Source organism: Protopterus annectens, chromosome 10.part0, assembly GCF_019279795.1.
Source record: "Protopterus annectens isolate FY-2018-M chromosome 10.part0, PAN1.0, whole genome shotgun sequence".
Lineage (NCBI taxonomy): Eukaryota > Metazoa > Chordata > Ceratodontiformes > Protopteridae > Protopterus > Protopterus annectens.
The window spans coordinates 570554724-570573909 of record NC_056744.1 but is presented as its reverse complement, the minus strand read 5'-3'; the positions used below and the strand labels follow the sequence as shown (position 1 = coordinate 570573909).

The 19186-nt window shown below is 38.1% G+C and overlaps 1 protein-coding gene across 2 annotated transcripts in view; it reads right to left on the bottom strand.

The window, feature by feature from the left end:
- SZT2 (SZT2 subunit of KICSTOR complex) overlaps positions 1-19186 on the bottom strand; it is a 3556133-nt gene that overhangs the window by 3259079 nt on the left and 277868 nt on the right. For both annotated transcript variants that reach the window (XM_044085412.1, XM_044085413.1), the window contains exon 10: positions 9080-9311. In XM_044085412.1, the coding sequence (XP_043941347.1) occupies positions 9080-9311 (232 nt within the window). The remainder of the gene's footprint in view (positions 1-9079; positions 9312-19186) is intronic.

Below are 19186 nucleotides of genomic sequence, written 5' to 3'. Positions count from 1 at the left end.
ATGACAATTTAAATATTATCATATGGTAGTATGATGTTAAAAATATTAAAAGTATACATAATACATTTTCATAAAACATTCTTCCGCTAAGAGCCCAGACTGAAAATATCTCAGTCATTCAAAGCTGAAAAAATATATATATATATAGGCATAGAGATTGTGTATCACAATTCTACTAGATTCTATGCCTAATTAGGCTATATACCCTTAAGCAACTCAGCTTTATTATAATTGATTGGATTCAAAAATGTTTAATAAGGTATTATTTAGTATGTCGTAAAAACAAACAAATGCAAATATCTCATTATAGCCACGATCATAAATAACATGACAGGTGTATATATGTATTGATTTAAGAATGTTTTTATTTCAAATTATAACTAAAGTGGGATGAGAAGAGATTCCGTCGTCCCATAGATGTAGCCATTTCTATCAGCCATCGTAACAAGGCACTAAGTTATAATATCACTGAGAAGATTTTATCATATTATGCGAAGTTCATACTTAATCTACATGTTCAAATCTCATTAATTCGCTATTTTATCTTATATATTTCCATTTATAAATAATTCATTTCAAAGTATCTAAACTTTGTTTATTCAGATTATTAATCATGAATATCAGTGCTATTAAAAGTATAAATCATACGGGGTCTACTTTTATTCACTACTTAGTTGTTATTTCTGTATCAGTTAATATAAATTCTTTTTTTCCTGTTTTCTTTTTTTCAAGCATAGATCCAGGCTTATATTATAGACTGGACCTTACCATTAAAATATAGCAAGTGCAGGTAAAGTTCGTAATTCATATGTACCATTTATTTCCAAATGCAAAGCTGTAGGTCTTGCATTGGATAAGATAGTATATATCTAAGTCTCTCTTCTAGCACATGTCTAAACTAGTCATATATCAAGCATCATTAAGAGCATAGTATATGTTAATATGTATACTTCAAACCTTTTTTGATGCTCCAAAAATATTAACATTACAGTTTTTTGATTTAGATGTATGGCTAGATCCAAGAAAATGGACATTCATGGTGTAATAAGAAACAGAAAAATTGAGAGATAAAATGGATCAGAAGGCAATGCAAACAAAGTATTGGATATAATCTGATGTATCATACGGGTCCTAAAAGGGCAGGTCGAATATTGACCACAGTGTTAAGTCCAGGTGGTATGTGTGCTTTTAGTCTTAAGATCCATCTAAGTTCAAACATTTCTAATGTGCTCATGTGATCGCCTTCTCTCCTGTTAAGATTTACCACTTGTAAAATCTGAAAGACAAAGCTATGCTGAGGATTAGTACAACAATGTACAGCCAATGCATTAGTGGGACTATTTCTTCTTATGTCGTAGACGTGGTTATATATTCGGTCTCTGAATCTTCGTGATGTCATGCCCACGTAATAGCTGTTACATTGGTTACAGGTGGCAAGGTATACTACATTTTGGGTATTGCATGTTGCATAAAAGGTAGGTTTTAAATTAATTTCAACACCTGAGACATTAAAGTCTCGTGCCTTACTTATATACTTACAAAGTGAACATTTGCCACATGCAAAGGTACCTGTTTTTATATGGGCCCTAATATCAACCGATACAATATTTAATTTTTCTTTACAGAGCAGCCTTTTTAAATTCATACAGTTATTGTATCTAAAAACAGGTTTTTCCCCAATCAATTGTGAAAGTATTGGATCTATTAATAAGATTTTCCAATTTCCTTTCACGATTCTGGTTAAATGTTCTACATCACTAGTATATTTGATGTCATATGCAATATTCTTAATCATTTTCCTTTTATTTAATGTTTTGGCTAATTCTCTCCGAGGTATTGAACTCTCTAACAAGGATTCAGTTATGTCATTAACCAACTTTGTAGGATACCCTCTATCTATAAAATACTTTCTTTGACAGTCAATTAATTGTAATGCATCTAATTCATCACTACATATTCTTAGTATCCTATTCATCTGACCCTTCACAATATTTTGAAATATGTGACGCGGGTGTAGACTGTCAAAATGGAGGTTGCCATTCCTCCAACAGGTTTTCCTATAAAGTGTAGTGGCTAGATCATTGTTATTTCTTTTCATAATGGTAATGTCTAGAAAATTAGCACTTAATGGAGAGTACTCATGTGTAAATCTAAAGAATGATGTAGTAGTATTCATGAAACTAATAAAGTCATTCAAGGTGTCCACGTCACCATTCCAGAGCAACAGAACGTCATCTACGAATCGCCTGTATAGGACCACATTGCTGAACCTAGGGTCATTAAAGATGTTTTCTTTTTCCCATCTATAGACTACAAGGTTGGCATATGCATTGGCACAGGGGGTGCCCATGGCCACCCCCCATTTCTGTGCATATACCGTGTGGTCATACAGGAAGATGTTATTATTTAAAACTAAGTCCAACATGCAACATATGTTCATGATCTCATTATTGTCCATTATTTTTGTTTCGGTCAAATGGAGCCTCACCGCATCTAAACCATAATCGTTAGGAATACTTGTAAAAAGACTTTCTATATCTAGCGTGACTAATAAAGTATCAACTTTAATCTTGGTTTTAACTATATTTGATTTGAGGTCATCTAGTAGCTCATATGAGTCCTGTAGTATTGTAGGTATTCTTTTCACTAATATTCCAAGTTTGGATTGTATATATAAAGATGCATTTTGTGTGACCCAATGGTCACCTGATACTATAGGACGTAGTGGAGGTGGATATTTATCCTTATGCAATTTAGGCAGACCCTTGATTAAGGGTATAAGGGGTAATTCTATCATTAAGAAATCATAAAGAGATTTTTCTATAGATCTCGTCATCAATAGATCATAGAAGGTGTCATGTACATATTTCACTATTGAGATGACTTCCGACTTCTCTATTATCTTATATGCATTGTCATTATTCAGCATATTTAACATTAATTGTTGATAGAAATTTGTATCCATGGCAACAATCCCCCCTCCCTTGTCTGCCGGTTTAAATACCAAGCTTGTATCATTGCAAAGGCCATCTAATTCACGTTTCTCTTTAAAACTTAGATTAACAAAATTACCTTTGCTGTTATGACAATCATAATAATGATAAAAATCACGCTCACATGTTTTCATAAAACATTCAATAGGTTGTGTTAATGGAGGTACGAAAGAACTTTTCCTTTTACAAATTATGGTACTTTGACCGATATTGTCATTGTTAGATGAGGCATCTTTGAACAAAACCTTAAGAGATAATTTTCTACAAAAAAAACGTAGGCCTATCAGAGTATCAGATACAATACTGTGTTTAGAAGGGATAAATGATAGGCCCTTGTTTAGAATACATTGTTCATCTGGTGTAAATGTCCTTGTTGTTAGGTTGAAAAACAAGCAGTTCAAGTTTTCATTTTTCTTCTTCGTTCCGGCGTTTCTCCTGATAGTTTCCTTTTTCCCCTTCCCCGGCTGTTTGAATGTGTGCGTGCTGCACCTTTGTAGGGGAGAGGAAAATTTAAAGGTATGGGTGCCATGAACATATGGTTCGAACTACTAACTTTAGATTTAGCACCCAAAGTGTTTTTATTAGTTAAGCCCTGCTGATTGCAGGGCAAGGATGCACCAGGTGTATCAGACACATTGAGTTCTCCATTAGTAGCATTTTCTACCGTTAATCTAGTGTTCATAGAGTCATTCAACACAGTCACTGTATCATTATTTGTAGAACATGAGGCTGCTAATGTATGTACGGGTTGAGAACTGTCTTTCAGACTGGTTCTCGGCCAAACAAAAATACGGCCGAGATGAAAATCTTCACAATCCCGCTTTAATTTTCTAACTAGGTACAGATGTTGTATGTACATGTATTGCATATAAGTATATATTATATTACTAAAAATAGTTTCTGACATGTACACAGGATACAATTATATGTATTTCCGACTGAGTCGAGGACAATTCAGTTTTTTGTGTTATTTGTATTTTTCAAAAAGTTATCTGTCTGTAGCCAAGCATGGAATATGTATTATGATACTGACATCTTCTGACCATTTGTGGCAATACATGCTTTTACATGAAAAATAGGCAATCAATGAGAGTTTACTATTTAGGTGTATGATATGTATGTGTTTTTATAGAAAGGATATGATAAATTATAATGTATATATTTTTTATTAAGTTTTTATAGTTGAAATGTAGGTTTTCTATGAGTAATAGGATTGTGAATATGTTGAAATTGGATATATACACGTTTTTTGATGTGTAATATTGGGTAGACCCCCGATAATGTAATTTTTGTGATGATTTTTAAATGACATTGGTTTCAGTTTTTAAACTTGTCTGATGAAGTGCTGTTGAAGGCAAGAAAGTGCTAACCTACTTTATAATAAAAACATTTTAGATAGAATTATTGCCTTGTTTGTGGCCTCTTTGTTGTGACATTGGATATTTGTGCAGTTCCGTGCACTTTTACAAAGGCACTTAATTTTCCGGCAATTGAGGAGTGTTTTCTTTAGGTCTCATGTAGCTAACAATGACTTTATCAACCTTTTTATACAACCTATAGTTCTATAACTACCATTAACTAATTGGTTGATAGGATTAGAAAAGTTTGGAACTGGATCTATCCATATACACAGGTCCTTAAATGAATCTACAGTATCAATCACTGTGTGTTGTATTACGTATTCACCTTTCAATTTATATCTCCCAAACCTCATAAGCGTAGCTTTTGATTTGTTTATCAGCATATTAGTCAAGTTCTTTTGTAGACCTGCCCTATCTATAACACAGGTAATCAGTTTACACAATGTTTAAATCATCTGCATACAAACTGTAGAATACCTAAGAGAAAAAGATAGATGTGAAAGATACAATCTTTAACAACACAGGCCTAGGAGAGAGCCCTGTGGGACACCCTCCCTGTAACAAAGAATTTCATCTGTCCAGTTGCTGTATGATACTTGACATGTCCTATCTGGAATTCATGTAGCTATCCATCTGTACAGCAATACCTAGTTGTTCTAATTTATTGATCAGTGTTTTGTGCATGAACCTGTCTAACGCTAAAGTTAAATCTATATAAATCACATCACAGCACAGTTTTTCATTCAGCTGTCATTACATTGTTATACTGAGCTGGAAGATTTTCAAAATTTCCTAAGGAGTACTTTACAAACCATTTGTCTCCCCCTACAGTTCTGTTAATTAAGTAATGATTCCTTTGTACTAGGACATAAGAGTCTAGATGGCCTGGACATAGTAAGGCCTTACTAAATTTCATGTTATTATCTGCCACAAAAGCAATTAGAAAAATTAAATTAAAATCTAAAACAACTCTAACTGAAGTAATGACTACTGTAAAGGAAATAAAAGAACTTGTTAGTGCAATATTTAGAAAAGGGAATGAGCAAATTACATAAACAGAATAATGTTCAGGAGGAGGAATGCGGTTTAAGGGAAAGCAGGAATTGAGCAACATATGTAATGCAGGACTGAATTAAAATTGTTAAAATACATGTATAATACATGACAATAATGATGGAAACTTGCTACAGTTTTTCTTTTTTTATTAATGTACGTACCCATATGACTGACAAATTTGATGAATTAAAGATGTTTGAAAAGGAAGTGAAGCTAGAATTAAGAAAACAAGAGTATTCTGCTAAGATATGACCAGCCAACAGGAAACTAAAGGCAAGAAGAATGTACAACAGGTAAGAGGAAAAGAAGAGAAGAGCTGTATCAAGGTGCATTTGAGGAAGATACTCCAAGATTTTAAAAGCTTAAAAAAGAGTTTAAGGGCTGGATGAAGATACCAAAAGATAAGACCATTTTGATATTAACAAAGAGAGGAAAGAAGGAAGCAAATCTACTAGAAACATAAATGTCTAACAAGAAGATAAACTAGTCAGCCACGGCCAGTACATACCTAATGATATTAAAGGTGGTACTTAACAGTCTGCTTAAAGGCTAATTTAACAGAAATCTGAATAATTGCGACTAGAAGTTTTATTTCTGTGTTTGGCAACTGCACACAGTAGGCAGACTTTCCAAACAAATAGAAATAGGGGGGGATCCTATTACTTGATCGAACGTTTAGGTTAACGAATACCTAAATGTCAATCTGGTAATAGCGAAGGCAAAAAAAACACGAACGGCTGAAAGAATTCCCTTGGCCGTTATGCAGATTTTGCACCTTTCCCCACTGTTAAGCGATCTCAGAGTTGGTATATTTAGTTACGGGGTGTTGGGGCACAGCCCCCCCCCCACATCAGGGGGTGTGGGGGACGAAGCCCCCCATTTTATTTTGGTTTAATTTTTTTTTTTTTTGCAGCTGAGGGAATTCATTCCCTACGTTAAATCAGCCATTCAGTGTTTTAATTTTTCGATATAACCAGGTCGACGTTTAGGTATTCACTAACCTAAACTTTTGATTGGGTAATATAAACGCGAAATAGGGCAATAAATCAAATACACTCACAAACACTCAATTCTAGCAATCTCTATCATGTTAAATGTTTTAGAAGATGAGTTTCTTAGGAAGAAAGTACAATGCAGAATTTTGCATAGCAAGGGGTGCTCTCAGAGAATAGAAGAAATTATGGTCAAGTGACATGGTTCAGTGAAAGGTGATACACATACCCCAGCCACTGCTGTGACTTAAAGAGCAACAGGCTGGTAGCTTCTGAAAGGGACAATACAAATAAACTATGCAATATACGTGTGAGTAAAGGTATACATCCCTTTTATGGAAAAAAATGGACAAATGATCAAGCACAAATGTTTGATCACACAAGTTGGCACTTATATATGGGTGCATATACATCATACATGTATATGGATTACTGATTGAATGCTGTGGCAACTGAATGCAGTTTGTTGAAGTGTGGGGTTCTCAGTGCCATACTGATTTCATTTGTATAAGGTGCACATGCTTACTTAGCCAGTGTGTGTATGGAGTTAGCATATGCAAGTATGGGTTGGTGTGGATGGTGTCTGGGGAATACGGGGGAGGGGGTTGTTCCTTTGCAAAGGAAGTGTGTCTGCACATGTGTTATGCTGGGCTAAAGAGAAAGTGTTTTGGTTTGCTTGTGTCGTGTTGGTTTGCTTGTGTCGTGTTAGGATTATCTGCACATGTGTGCAACAGTTAGTATGGTGTGTTGATATTGTTATGCTAGGTTGAGCATATGTGAATTATGTACTGGTTCAAGCAGTTGTGTGTGTGTTTCAATTAGTTTGGTTTGACTGAGTGCATCTCAATCACTTTGGTATTTGATGATGTGTTTTTATATATACAAGTGTACACACACACACACACACACACACACACACACACACACACACACACAAACACATACACGTGTATCTACAAATTCACATACAGGTATGCATACATTAGTGTACATTGCACTTACACTATATTACTTACATCAGAACAAAACACATTCAGTGCATAACTTGCTTACTCACTGTTCAAGGATTATTTTGCATAAAAAATATTACAGCACTACTTGTGCTCAAATGTCATTCAAAGTTTTACTCCTCCCATTTATGTCCTTGTGGGCCCTAAGACTTCCATTTAACTAAACTGAGGCTTCCACATGAGCCAACTGTTCTACAAGCCAATTCTGGACACTATGCGCTCATATTACCTATGAATAATCATCATTTTTCCAGAGGGTTTCATTTCATAACTTTACTCTGGGGTGATCAAACAGTGCAATAGCTAGTATGTGGTCTTAAAATCAAATTGTAGATATTAAGAGGTTTCTAGTTTAACATTTTCTAATCCTTTCTCAAGCTGCTCAAGTAAATGGAAGGTTAGTGGTACCTGTATGATCCTGCACACCTTCACATTTACTTAAGTGCAGCTATTCAGCCAGGCATAGCTCCTGGTTATACTTAGAGAGAGAAAGAACGACGCAAATCTTCCACGGCCCTCTCCACCTCTTACTAAGTAGGACAGTACTTCAGTCATTTGGTATCGTCTTCACCATCTTAGCTGTCCAGGAATTCTGATTCATTAGCTGAAAGCAGGGTAGGTCTACTACAGTGCCAAAAGGCGAACACAAAACACTAAACTCTTTTCTTGAGTAGGGGACAACATTTCAGTAATAAAAAAGAGTCCCCAACAACTCAGCTGCTTTTTGGCAAATACCATGAAAAAGGAGTAATTATTTTCTCATTTATCAGAAATGAATACTTGGATAAACATGGTCTGTATGCATAATATCTCTTGCTTTACACACAGACTGGTATGGCCTTCTCACCCTCATCAATATTGCTGTAAGCAATTCTGGACCCTTAATTTTCACTAAACCACAGACAAACTAAGATTAGTACTACAAAGTTAACAACAATGATGCATGGTCTTCAAAAGACACTACATAAAGACTACAAGTGCTTAACCAAGGAAGCACTGAAGAAAGGAAGAAGGTAGATATGCTAGATCCAAGTTCCTCAGAAGGACCTTCAGAGGGTAAGAAGGCACAACTGATTTATAGAAAAGTGACGTATGACAACAAAGGGAACCGGTATAAAAATGCAAACTTCAAGGCACAGAGATTAGATGAAGTATTTGTTTCATGGCAAGAGATGCTGATGACCGGGACAGCCTTACTAAACAGGTATGCTGATCAAAAACAGAGACATAAATCCAGAACGCATAAAAGAGACACAAGGTAATCTTATATGGGGTGAAATAAAAATTAAACATTTCGTTAGTTAAGCAGGGTATGTAGCTTATCTAGAAATCAGGCAAATGAGCAAACTAGGTGGATATTTGCAGTTTTTACCCGCGGCCCAAATTAATGTTTCTGTGTTTGATGTGTGAATTAGGGTGAGGTTTTAAAGTAAAATCAATAAAAATGTAACCACACCTTTTTAATGAAAAAAATAGTTTTTCCAAGTCATGTGCAAAAAAATACATACGACAAGTTATAACTGGAGTGCCTCATCAGTTCTATTTATTCTACGTTTCTTGCACACTTCTTCTAAAGGACCATATACCAACAAGCACTCTCAAAGGAGTTCAAGCCTAGTGGTAGCTGAAAAGTTTTTATATAACAAACCCTCACAATTAGCGATTACCTCTGAAGTGTGTTCCAGAAGCGACGAATCACTGAAGTACGGTACATGCTGGTTATGGGCTTCCTCATCGTGCAGCTGATATCATGAAGCATGTCATAGCTGCCCTCCATTGTTACCTCCACCCATGTGCTGCGTTTTGCAAGGTCCAAGGGCCATGAAGATGTAACCAAGTATTCAATACGCATATTGTGCTTCCATAGAAGTACCAGTTTCATCTCCAGTTGTGTACCTCCTAAACAAAAATGTAAAAACTGATTTCCAGACAAAGAAATCAAAACTAAAGACTTAAAGTCACAATCTATATGGACAAAAAGAATGCAGAACTTAAATTAACCTATACTATTTTACTAAAAAATACTACAAATAAGTCTTTTTCACTTTCAATATAAAGGAATACTTATGATCCAATGTGCCACTCATTACACTGTCAAATTAAAATATTATCTGTTTTGCAGCTTCAAGTGCCATGACATGTGAGGATACTGAAATATTGCAATCAGTTTGCCTGGTAATAAAAATGAAACTTAATCTCACTAGTTATGTTAATGGACAATCTTTCAAAAATGGAAGCTCCAACATATGACAAACATTTTTAAGCAGACATTCAGTAATATACATGAGCAGGCATTAAATAATATACATTGACAACTGCACATTAACAAATACACATACAGCTGCAGTATATAAAATGTACATTTTCATTTTCCATTTCAGTCTTGTCATTTTTACCACTGAATAATGCTATTTTCCTCTCAAAATAATTACTGAAGCATGACAATATTGGAAATGTTGATGACAATCCAAACTGCAAATTACTTTTTACAAGTCCCACATAATTAAATTGCTCTGTCTTTTTAATAGATTGAGTTGTATTTATTAAGAATCGAATGTGATTGGCTCATTTGAGTTTCTTAGTATTATATATTAAGCCTCAGTGTTTTTGTATGTATAGGTCTGATGAAGCATTTATATGTAAAAGCGCTTACCTCTGTTCAACATTTAAACATATTACAGTGATTTGTGGATTCTGCCTTGTTCGTTCTTCCAGTCATTTATTGGATTACTGATTTTTATTATTTTTTGTTCTGGTCAAATGTTCATTCTGTGGATTTTTGTTATATTCTGCTTTTATTATTTCTTTATTTTTAACAACACCCACGGGAACATAGGTTCATAGGTTCATAGGTTCGCCACCCATTTTAAATTTATTTTGCTATGCCCTTTTTCGAGGTTAGTATACTGTGCCTCTGTCTAACAGTGACACAGAAGTGATACCCGGGGTAAACCTACGATCTCCCATCCACTCATCAAGATTCCTCTTGAAGAGAGTCAATGAGGGACTCTGCCTAACCTGGACTGGGATTTTATTCCAGAGTGAAGGGAGCCTCTGGGTTATGAATCTGTCCCTCCAGCATGTCCTATTTATTTCAGTGCTGAGGTTCAAGTCTCGAGCGTAGCTCGATGGGATTTGGATTTTCTGAGGTGCAGCATGTCCATTAATTCCAGGTTGGACATGGCTTTATACGTCAGGCACAGATTGCCTCTGAACAGGCGGTATGCCACTGAGTAGAGCTGGAGTTTCTTTAACTGGGCAGCATATGGCATCTGTTTGAGCCCTTTGATCCTCTTGGTGAGGTACTTTTGGGGTCTTTCCAGTTGCTGCAGGTGTCTGGTAAGGTACATCCCAAAAGGGGCATTGTACTCAATTATGGGCATGATGAAGGATGAGTAAAGAGGCACAATGACCTCCCCTGATCTAGATGTGAATCCCTTCATGATTAGGTGGGCTATATAAAATGTTTTTCTAACCACTTTTGCCACGTGGTTGTCAAATGAGAGAATGCTATCAACTTGGGTCCCCAGGTCCCTAATTACGTCTTCTGTACTTAATGGATTACCACCTATGTGGTAATTTGTGGGCACTTTGTTTTTGCCAAAGGGGGTGACTATACACTTTTTGGCATTTAGCTTGAGGCCATGGCTCTGGCACCAGTTGTCTGTTTCTATGAGGCCCTTTTGGAGGATGCTTGTGTCAGCTGGAGAGTCGATTATGGCGCCCAGTTTGCAGTCATCTGCGAACTTGGTCAGCCACAGTCCTTCCGTGTTGGCCTGTACCTCCGAGAAATATATATCGAACAAGAGAGGTCCCAGGACTGAGCCTTGTGGGACACCACTTGTAACTGGTTTGGAGTCTGACATGGCTCCAGCAATTCTAACCATGTGGGTTCTGTCCTTGAGCAAGTTCGCAATCCATCTAGTGACATAGGGGTTTATATTTAAGCTGGTGAGCTTATCTATAATGTCCGAGTGGGGTATTGTATCGAAGGCTTTTGCGAGGTCCAAGTAGGCTGTGTGGACCACCTTCCCCTCGTCAATGGCCTTGGTGACTATTTCAAAGAAATCAACCAGGTTTAAGAGGCAGGATCTGCCCTTAACAAAGCCGAACTGGGTAGGATCCAGTGTCTGTAGGTCACCAATATCTTTATTTATGAGGTCCATGATGATCCTTTCCACAGCTTTGCAGACCAAGCTAGTCAGGCTTATGGAGCGTTAGTTTCCAGGATCCGTTGAGGCACCACCTTTATGGAGAGGGACCACTGTTGCTGTACGCCACTCTTTGGGTACATATCCTGTAGTAAGGCTGAGATTGAACAGTAGTTTTATGTTTGGGTTTAGCTCTTCTTGGAGTTCATGTAGGACGCAGCCTGGGACACCATCTGGTCCCACTGATGCTGTGTTTTTTGCTTTGGAGGGCGGCTCTTACCTGAGCATCTGAGATGTCAGGGGAGCAGCACTCTGCTGGGATAGATATTTGCCCTTTTGGTGGTGGGGGGGGGGTTTGCGCTGAACCTGTCAGCTAGGATGTTGGCAATGTCTGTGGGTTCGGTGTATTTTTTGTCATTTTGGACTAATTCTGAGCATATCTGGGAATTACCACCCAGGTTCCTAACATAACTAAAGAAAGCCTTGTGATTATCCTTAGTGTCCTGTGCAATTTTTCTCTCGAAGTTGGCCTTAGACAATTTTATGAGTGCCCGTAGTTTTTTGCTAATATTGATCAGTGATGCCTTCCCTTTTTGGGATTTTGCTCTATCATTTAGTAGCTTCCTCCTTCTATTGTATAGTTTGTTTATGGCTGGGGTCCACCAGACAGGACGTCTGCCTTTGGAGGATTGGGTCATGGTTTTATTTGGGATTGCATGATCCATGCATTCCTGAAGGTGTTCATAGAATGCGTTTATAAAGGATTCTGCGGTCTGGGTCGTATTTTCCACAGGCCTGGGGGCTTTGAAGGATTCCACCTCGGTTTTGAGGAGTGTGAAATTTGCTTTAGAGAAGTTTTTCACTGTGGATTTCTGGGCAGGGGGTGGGGTCGGGATGTGAATATCCAGTGAGATTAGTTTATTGTCCGATCTTACCAGTGAGGGATACACTTCTGGTCTGGAGCATAGAGTCCCCATGTTGGTGATGATCAGGTCCAGTATGCTTTCCCCTCTTGTGGGAGTGGTAACAAGTTGTTCCATAGCATTTGAGTTTATAAATTCTGGGAACCTTTGGGCTAGGGTGCTGGAGCTAGAGTAATGCTCCCAGTCTATGTTTGGGTAGTTGAAGTCGCCCAATATAATGGTGTTTGGAGAGACCTTCATATTTTCCAGTGTTCTCAGAAAGGCCTAGTGGGGTTCCTGGGTTTGGGAGGGTGGTCTGTAGCAGGCTATAAACTGGAAGGCAGTTTTACCCACTGTTAGTTGCACATGGATAGTCTCTGATGCTTCGTGCTTTGCCACCAACCTGGAGGTGTGGGTATCTTTGATGAATATCGATACTCCCCTCCTTTTGTGGTTCGGTCCAAGTTTTGGGCCGAAAAGCATGGTATGAGGTATAACCTGGTAGTGCTGGGGTGCTCTCGGGAGCCCTGAACCAGGTTTCTGTTACTGCACAGATATTGATGTTCTCCATGCTAAGGAGAGTTTCGAGTGCGTGCATCTTGAGGTTTAGACTTCTGGCGTTGAGTAGCATTACTCTTAGTTTCTTATCCCTTGTGATACCTATGGAGGTGGGTTTGTCTTTTGAGCCTTGCCTAAAAAAGGCACTATGGGGGTAGCAAGAGCCTTTGCCAATATCCGAAAGCCCAGGGGTGACAGGTGCAAGCCGTCCCTAGCGAAGCATCGTGGCTTGTCGAGCATATCATCCCAAGCTGACAGGCATTGGATCCCCTTTGAATGACACCAGTACTTAAGCCAATTGTTGAAATTGATCATCTTGTCTTCATATTGTGGCATCATTCTTGGTGAGGGTAAGATGCTACTCAAGGTCAGGGTCATACCGGCCTGGGCTACATGCTCAGAGAGCTCCTTTATGTCTCTTTTCATGTAGTCCAGGGAGGTACGTCTCAGGTCATTCACACCAGCATCGACAATGACTGAGTCATATTTGTACTTGCCTTGGAGTGACCTGAGTGCTTGTGTTATGTGGCGGATCCTAGCGCCTGACAGGCTGCTCACCGTGACCCTCTCCTTGTTCAGCCTGGTGAGCGGGACATCAGTGTGCCTAATGATAGAGTCACCTATTACAAGTGTATCAGGTGTGTTGTTTAGTCTTAAGGGCTGTGACTGTTCGGCACACTGGCTTTGTGAGATATGTGTTGCACGTGTTTTGTTTTGGGGTAGCGGTTGCTTGGGTGTCTGCTTTGGAGGTCTCTGCTGCTTAGGCAGATCTTTATTTAGAGCCTCCGAGTATGTTTTTGTGTGATTATGTGTTTGGTTTGCTGTCATGGTAGGTCTATGTGAGACTGGAATTGTAGTGAGTGTGGTTTCCTTCTCCTCCTGACTGGTTATGCCAGTACTGAGTTGAGAGAGCTTAGCCTCCAGTTTGGCTATATGGTTGCATCTCTCACATGTGTTGGAATTTGTTGGGAGGAGGAGAGGGTTGTCTGTATACATGAGGCAGTTGTAACATTGCCTCAAGATTCCCAGATTCAGGAGCTGGACCGGAGAGGAGATTGACAACTGACCTTTGGACATGCTAGAATACTATTGGGAATTCCTTAATAATTGAAAACAAGGGCCAGTGGGGAGTGAGGGTGTAGTGCTTTTAATTTTTAGTGCTGACTTATAACATTGCTTTAGCGAGCAAGTGCCAGGTAACTTAAGTGCAATGTGTTACAGGTAACTTAAATGCAAAAATGACAAACAGTAACTTTCTTTCAAGTGAAACAAGGAAATAAGTACAGTAAGCAATGCAGATATCACTAGTGATGCACAGAAGCGCTGAGAAGCCGCTTATTAGGTGGAATTAGCGTTCCAGGGAAATAACAAGCAAACAAACAACAAGCATATAAACAAAGCTAGATTCAGCAGGCCTGGATCTAGTCTATGCTACACAAACAAGGTGTACCAATTTCAGTAAGATACAGTTCAAATATTCAGGCACTATAAACCTTTAACCAGAAATTCCCAGCTCAGAAGGGCAGAGTCCAGCCTCTTCTCCCACAAGAGTGCAGACCACGAACCTTCTTAATGTAAAATAACTGGCCTGAAGCCCAAGTGCTTAAACCAGAACTAATGCACTTTAAGAATAACAGACACTGGGCTCTCAATCAGCAGTTCCCAACTTAGAAGGATGAAAGCTACCTGTCCTGCCACCACAGTGCATGCCACAAACCTTCCTAATTTAAAACAACTGGTCTGAAGCCCAAGTGCTTAATCCAAAAGACTTCGAATGATAGCTACACTTTAATCAAGTTACTACCAATCAGTAATAAATACAATTGAATACTTTAGAGAATGCCTGGATTAGTGCTCAAGTTACACAAACAAAGCTAGATCCAGCAGGCCCGAATCCAGTCTATGCCACAGCAAACAAGGCGCACCAACTTCAGTAAGAAGCAGTTCAGATATGCATGCACTATAAGCCTTTAACCAGAAATTCCCAGCTCAGAAGGGCAGAGTCCAGCCTCTCCTCCCACAAGAGTGCAGACCACGAACCCTCTTAATGTAAAATAACTGGCCTGAAAGCCCAAGTGCTTAAACCAGAATTAATACACTTTTAGAATAACAGACACTGAGCCCTCAATCAGCAGTTCCCAACCTAGAAGGATGTAAGCTACCTGTTCTGCCACTACAGTGCAGACCACAAACCCTCTCAGTGCAAAACAACTGGTCCGAAGCCCAAGTGTTTAAACCAAAAGGCTTAGAATGAGTTACACCAAGCAATAATAAATACAACTGAGTACTTTTAAGATGATGCAAAAGTAAAATAAAGTAAGTAGAAACACAAGTACAGTAAAAGCAGATGATTTTTTTTTTTGGCGGAGATTGCTGTGGAGATTGCTGCTAATACCATTGAGTTGGACTATGACCCGGCCAGAAATGGCAGATCGAATGTGCCGTTATCGCAACGGTTCTTCAAGTATTTGGAGAAAGACGGGAAGCTTTTTGCTTCTATGGACACTAATGAAGAAGTACCTAGTGACGTCATTGAGGCGACTCGCCTGCGAGAGGACCTTCAGCGACACATGAAGATTGTGGAGCGTGAATTTTTAAAACTAAAAAACTCCAGCTACAAAGGCAACATTTTGAACTTTGCCTAGAAAAGAATATCATCCTTCGAGGGCTCCGTGTATTAAATATGCCAACACAAGGGAATCAGTATCCGGAACTTTTAAGTAAATGGCAGCGTTTGAATTTAGAGGTGAGCGCTAGCTATATGCGTTTACTAAATGACTTTTTTGCTCCTGAAGAGGACAGATTAAGAAATTACTTAAAACTTAAACAGGACTTTTTTGTTTGACAATTTTTCTAGTGATTTATTACATCCTATGCTAGAAAGTGTTTTGGACGGAGGAGCTGTATTTGAAAGAAAATTGTTGCAACAGAAGAAGTCGAAAGTATTGAGGGACTTTAATGATTTTAGAACTGGTCAAATGTTTGTTTGGTCAAGGCCAGAAGTGGCTTCAACGAACTTTAAAGTTAATAATAGTAATAAAAGTCCATGTGAACCTGTAACTGATATATCTAGAACTGCGTCAGCTGTGACTGAATGTGTGTTGTCTGATAATATCAGAATACAGAATGGCTCGGCTGTAATGTGTGATGAAAGTATCACTTCCGTTAATGAATGTGCCTCAAATTTGCCTAAAATCAGTGTGCCATTTTTAAATGTCTCTGGTAATGTTGCGTCTAGTGATGCTGGTTGTAAGAAAATCAATGATAATTTTATGGACCATAATTTATTTCCTAAGGTTATTATTAATAACAAACCTGGCTCAGACAGTGTTGTTAGACCGAAAGTTAGGAGTAATGGTGCTCAGTCTAATGGTAGGGTTATCAGCAATAGTGTTTCCTCTGGCGTTTCCTCTGGTGATCTTCCTTTTCCCTTACCTGTCTGCTCAGACCAGTTTGGGAGAAGGGGTCGGTCTATAAGTCGGGGCCGTCAGAAGAGGAAATTGTCAGAGGAGCACAATCAGAATCAGTCTCTAAAGAAGATGTGGGGTAAAACGTCAACTCGCTGATTGTTAATATTTCCTCGTATTGTTTGGATCTAGAAGAGTGTAATGTGTTGCATAAGGGTATGACCTTTATTCCCTCACAGAATAGTAGGTTAACCAATACAATAATGGATTTGAAGTTATTTTGCAGGAACCTAATGTTGCGTTTCCATTATGGTCATAACTCTGTGGCTATTGAGAGTAATCATGATGCAATATATGTTCCAGAGTTTAAGCCACTGAGCACATATGTTCCAGTTAACCACCCCCTAGTGGAGGCTTATTGTAAGCTGACAGAGGACAGTATACATGAATACTATAATAAGTATGCTGGGAAGCATCGACCGGGTATGAAGTTTAACCTTACTTTTAAAGAAAGACAAGCCTTGAAGAAATTAAAGGAGAATAGGGATGCCAGTATTCGACCTGCCGATAAAGGGGCTTCGGTTGTTGTTATGGATAGCATTCTTTATGAAAAAGGTATGACTGAGATGCTGAGTGAAGTTTGTTTTTATCATAAAATAAGTATAGGTGAGGTTCATGCTGTACTGAATATTGTTAGACAATCAGTACAGGAAATTTTTAAGGAAGGATTAATCTCAGAGGAGACTTTTAGGTTCTTGAATGTACAGGATCCCTTGACTCCTGTCATCCATGGACTTCCCAAGATTCATAAACAGTTATTAGATCCCCCAATGCGTCCAATTGTTTCTGGAACTGGGTGGGTGACAGAACCCTTATCGATTTATATAGAGAAACATCTTAGACCCATTCTTAATTTAAACAGAATGGTATTACAGGATTCCAAACAATTACTTGTAGATTTGTATGAGTGCACTCAGAGTTTAGAGAACATAAAGGATTTGGTATTTGTAACGTTGGATATTCAGTCTCTCTTCACAATGATTCCGAATGACTTGGGACTTTGTTATATTTGTAATTATTTGGAATCACATAGTGATTATGCTCCATCTAAAATTGAATTGATTTGTTATTTGTTGGAAATTGTTTTAGAAAATAATCGTTTTATGTTCAAAGAGGAGTTTTATGTCCAGAAACATGGCGTAGCGATTGGTACGTCTTGTGCCAATAGCTACGCCAACATGTTTCTGGCACAATGGGAGAATGTGGTTTTGTTTAAGTTGGAGAGTTTTGCTTATAATGTTGTTTTCTACCGGCGTTTTGTCGATGACATTTTTCTTCTTTGGAGAGGAACTGCTGTTGAGCTGAATAGGTTCCATATGCAGATTAATAGCTTATGTGATTGCTTGTCTTTCACTATGGTACAGTCTAGTGATAGGATCAAGTTTTTGGAGTTGTTTATTGAGAAACTATCAGACTCCTTGATCAATACAGGAGTGTATAGGAAGAGTTGTGCTTGTAATACCTTGCTAACAAGAAATAGTATGCATTCGAACTATATCTTTCGTAATCTGATACGTGGTCAGGGCTTTAGGGCATCTCGACTTAATCCTACCACTGTAGGCTTCCAAAATGAAATTGAATCTTTTCAACAGAGACTTAAACAGAGAGGTTACTCTGCTAATGAGATTGTAACTAATTGGTCTGATTTGGATATCCTGAGGGAAGGGATAGCAGCTCTATATTATGGTCCTAAAGTAATCACATTGAGTGAACCTTCACTGTGTGCTGCTAGAAAATCTGATTACGTTAGAATCCCTTTATTTTTTTTTTACTAGAGATCAACGTTTGCTTTGTGATATTTTCAGAGAATATTGGTCTATTTTGTTAGCAGATTCTGAATTGGGTGACATGGTTGGTCCATACCCGAAATGTTTTTAGGAATAAGAGTAATTTGAAGAGAATTCTCTGTAGCCAGAGAGCCTTGGATAAGGCTTTTGTTGAAGCAGGTACCACCTTGCCATGTGGGAGCTGTAATTTTTGTAGTTATATTAATACATCTGAGTCATTTTACCATCCAGATCTGAAAAGATGTTTTTCTTTCCACGTAAATGCGGACTGTAAATCATCCAATGTGGTTTACCTTGCTCAGTGCGTTGTTTGTAGTTCTTTCTATGTGGGCAAGACTAATCGTTGCCTACGGGACAGAATTAAAGAACATATATATAATATTAGGAAGGGCACGGATACTAATGCCCTCTCGAAACATGTCAGTGAGCATGGTGTTCTGCATCATTTTAATTTTAGAGTAATTGACAGTATTTCCCCTAGCTTACGGATGGGGGATATACGTAATCATACTGAATTCAAGGAGAATAATTGGATGGTCATCCTGAGAGCCGATAGAGGCTCTGGGCTTAATGAGAGAGCATCTATTAAGCCTTACTTGAAGAAAAGAAGGGTACCAAAATAAAAACATGAACCACAATTACAAGCTTTTCTGTTTCATATTAGTTTTTATAGTCATTTTTATGTGTTACATTTTTATATATATACTTGTTTGATATGCATTCTTAGTATATGTTTGAATATACTTGAAGATTGCTCTGTCTTTTTAATAAATTGAGTTGTATTTAATTAAGAATCGAATGTGATTGGCTCATTTGAGTTTTTTAGTATTATATATTAAGTCTCAGTGTTTTTGTACGTATAGGTCTGATGAAGCATTTATATGTGAAAGCGCTTATCTCTGTTCAACA